This window comes from Nanorana parkeri, unplaced genomic scaffold (assembly GCF_000935625.1).
Source record: "Nanorana parkeri isolate BGI_ZX_2015 unplaced genomic scaffold, ASM93562v1 scaffold570, whole genome shotgun sequence".
Classification (NCBI taxonomy): Eukaryota; Metazoa; Chordata; class Amphibia; order Anura; family Dicroglossidae; genus Nanorana; species Nanorana parkeri.
The window spans coordinates 1,012,151-1,015,710 of record NW_017306838.1 but is presented as its reverse complement, the minus strand read 5'-3'; the positions used below and the strand labels follow the sequence as shown (position 1 = coordinate 1,015,710).

Here is a 3,560-nt window from a genome sequence, read left to right as displayed (position 1 = left end):
CTTATTTCAAAAGCAATATCTGACCAATAATTTTATTAACAAAGCAATTTAATTATAATGCATTCTTATACTCTGGAAAACTACTGCAATCTTAAAATTCCAATACAAGTCACGCAAATTTAAATTTGAGGCATTTCTTATTTATGTAATGCTTCACCCCTACCCTTTAATTTAACAAAAAACAAATCCATGTCTTTGTACTTGAGACCAATGTTGTCAATGATATATGGCCCAATAGCCTTAAAACAATTACTCATGTTACCCTTGTACCTGGCAGTCTGAGGCTCCGAAATTCGAGCAGCCTGGCCATAGAGAATACATTCCAGTTTCCATTTCACCTTCATTAAGACATGTTGCCTGGGGACGGTCAACGCCCCTTGTATTATGTTAAACTATAAATTGCGAGTGCAAGACCAATGTAGGAGAGTACTCTTGTACCTATCCAACATGGACAAATATTGCTGTATGGTCAATAAATTCACCTATTCATAAAATAACAGAGTCTCGTTCTGGGTTGACGACAGTTCATAAGGGTTTAAATGGTCACACTGTTTTAATAAAGACCTTACTTAAAGTTTACTATAACAAATGGGCAAACATGTGAAAAATACAAGTCACATTTGGACCTGTGGACAGCAGAGCCTAAAAATGAGGTATGGGTACTAGGCAAGATATGGACCTAGGAACAGAGACTCATCCAAAGCACTATAAAGAACAAAAATGTAAAGCGTTAGTTTTCCACATTAGTCAAACCCTGCAGCCCCTCGCCAGTAGATGGTTAGTACAAGAACACTAAAACGTGCCCATGGTTGTCCTTCCATAAGCCTTTTCCATTTACCTGCTGATCCTGGTCAGTTTCTTGTGGAGTACTAGATTTCTGATGAAGGGTGTCTGACCATTGAAATTGCCTCTTCATTGTTAGCCTTGTCTCTTGTCATTCAACAGTCGAATGCCAGAAACTCTGGACAGTAAAAGGTTCTGGAATTTGACAGATAAATGATGGACAGTGCTAAAAGCTAGGACTGGTGGAGATGAATTTAATCTTGGAGAAAAAGTCAAGGAGCTGTATACAGCATTGACCTGAAAACCAGGGTGCTCCCCAAAGACCACAAAGTGCCTGCAATTTACCAGGAATAAGTGTGAATACACCTTGGTAGACCAGACACTGCAAGAGCAAAGATTTTGTAAAGAGAGCTGTTAGCAGCTAAAAGCAATGATTTTTTGTTTGAAAGCAGAAAAAAAGAAAAAACAAAAACTAATTGAGCTTTAGTAAAAAATGTTCAAAGACTTTACTTACAGTCTGGCCCCTCTAGATTGAGGTAAGGAATGTCCATAACCCTCATCAAGAATAGCCTGAAATGGAGAGCATATGGAAGGTTTAATTACCTAAACTATGGATTCAAAATAAAATAATAAATACTACTAAATGTAAAAATGCAATGTTTTACTTCTAACAATGGAAAACCAATTAAAATGAAAACCCATTAGTCCAAGTTTATGAAAATAAGCATTAAATAAAAATGTAAACACTGTGCATATAATGCATTGTGCATTAGTATTATAAAACTCTCCCTACATCTGCACCACACTGTCCAATAGTGGGTGGAGAATACTTGCAATGTGTGATGTGACCTGGATAGGTCAGAGCAGAATGCTCCTTCCTTTTCCTGCGGTCATAAGGAGGCAAGTGGTGCACTAGTGGCCACGTGTCCTCATTTCTTTACTAAAAGGAAGGAGTATGTGGGGATTGCTGTTACTCATTATGCTTGAGCCACCTTGCAAGCAGATAATAAAAGGGGCTGTCATCCAGAGAACATGGGAAAGTAAGCTGCTTCATTCAGGGGGGAAGAACTGGAGCGTGTGCAGTAAGAGGAAGAGAACACAGAAGAATAAATAAATCAGATTAAACGGTCGCCAGACTGAATAGGGAAGGAGGGAGGACATAGTAGGATAAAACAGGTATTTACCATAGAAGATTAGAGTAATGCACAAAAACACTTTGGTTCTTAAATTAATACTTCTTGCTGTGTGCAATGATCTACAAAAATTTAGGTTTACAGATGCATTCAAATTTTGCATGACTACTACTGAATATAAAATAGTTCCCTGGCTGTCATACTGATCTAATTGCTTCAATACTTTCTAGGTCACCATCTCAAAGGGCAAAAAAACATATACAGTATATCTCTGCAAAGCATGTTGCTCTGTTAGTCTCCGCATTAGCAAAATTATGGCACCAAAATATTGTTTAAGTTTGTCAAGCCAAAACAAAATACAATACATGCACATTACCCCATGTCTTATCGCTTTAAAAAGGCCCTGCAGGTACAGAAAAAAAATAGCTACTAATAGATAACTACTGGGAGTGCCAATTAGGCTCCTTGAGATGACAAGTGCTGTGCACAGATCACAGGACAGCTCTGAATTTCTAAAAATCGATAAGCTCAGATATAACAATGCTGTCAACAGTAGATTTTACAAAGAAAAAGGCAGCAAAATAGGAAAAGTTCATTGATAGGTTTTACATATCTTAAAATTAGAAAATGTTTAAAAGCAGTTAACACCTTAATATAAAATGACCTTGTTTGATTTGAAGGCCTCATCATAGATTTACATTAAAACATGCCATGACCTAGTTGAAGAAAACTTGCATTTGTCCAGGATCTGTTTCTAGCAGTCAACGCTGAGTAATTTATATTCTAAAGTGTAGCTTTGGAAGTATTTAGGAAAGTCCACTTATGCCCCTGGTATCACAGCTGAGTGGAGCAGCTGGGGAAAAACAGGTTTGATAGCTGTGGTGTTGATTCTAGTACACTTGTTGGAGCCCAAGCTCCAATATCACATTAAATGGCTTTTTAGAAGGAAGAGGATAAAGTAAATAACTCTCTACTTTCAAAGAACGAGATATTCAATTACTGCCCCCCTCCCCCCCCCAACAGATAAGAATGCAGACAGTGAAGTTGTAAAATGTTAACTCCTGCTTGGCTAGACTAATGTAAAGCCATTTAATATTTTCCTAATTCTGTAGAGTACCACTATCCCGCTTTCTCTCTATAGATTATACATTCTGCCGTTTAGGACAAAATTCAAGGTACAAAGCTTGGACCTTTTAAATCAGTACAAATTTTAGTTTGTATTAAAAATTATTGGGACTGCATAGTAATATTTTTCTTTTTTGGAATAATTGCATTCAGAATATTACTAGTTTTAGGGGGAAAAAAATGTTTCCAGATGCCACGAAGCGTTTTCCCATGTTTTTCCCACAGGTTTGAAATTTGTGGTTCCAGAGAAATTGTGTCCACATTTAGCCAGGCAATTTTTTTTTTTTTAAACCATAGTAGAACACTATATTGAAGCTGCTGCAGAGAAAAGGATAGGCCGAGATGACAAACTGCATACAGGAGATTAGGGTCAGTTTACTTCAAATTTTGATTGCTAGTTCTAGGCAATCAACCCCTTTGCTGTTTTTCTGGTCTAATTTAATTTTGTGGTTCATTTGAGGTCAGCAGTCACCGCATCGCAATTCTATTTGACCTGTAAAGGGAATTGGGGGGGGGGGG

The 3,560-nt window shown here is 37.4% G+C and overlaps 1 protein-coding gene across 1 annotated transcript in view; it reads right to left on the bottom strand.

The window, feature by feature from the left end:
• Nucleotides 1–3,560, bottom strand: part of PARN (poly(A)-specific ribonuclease) — a gene marked incomplete at its 3' end in the record, with an annotated part of 81,420 nt that overhangs the window by 14,829 nt on the left and 63,031 nt on the right. Inside the window, exon 18 of the mRNA XM_018562289.1 lies at nt 1,298–1,353. Within this exon, the coding sequence (XP_018417791.1) occupies nt 1,298–1,353 (56 nt within the window). The remainder of the gene's footprint in view (nt 1–1,297; nt 1,354–3,560) is intronic.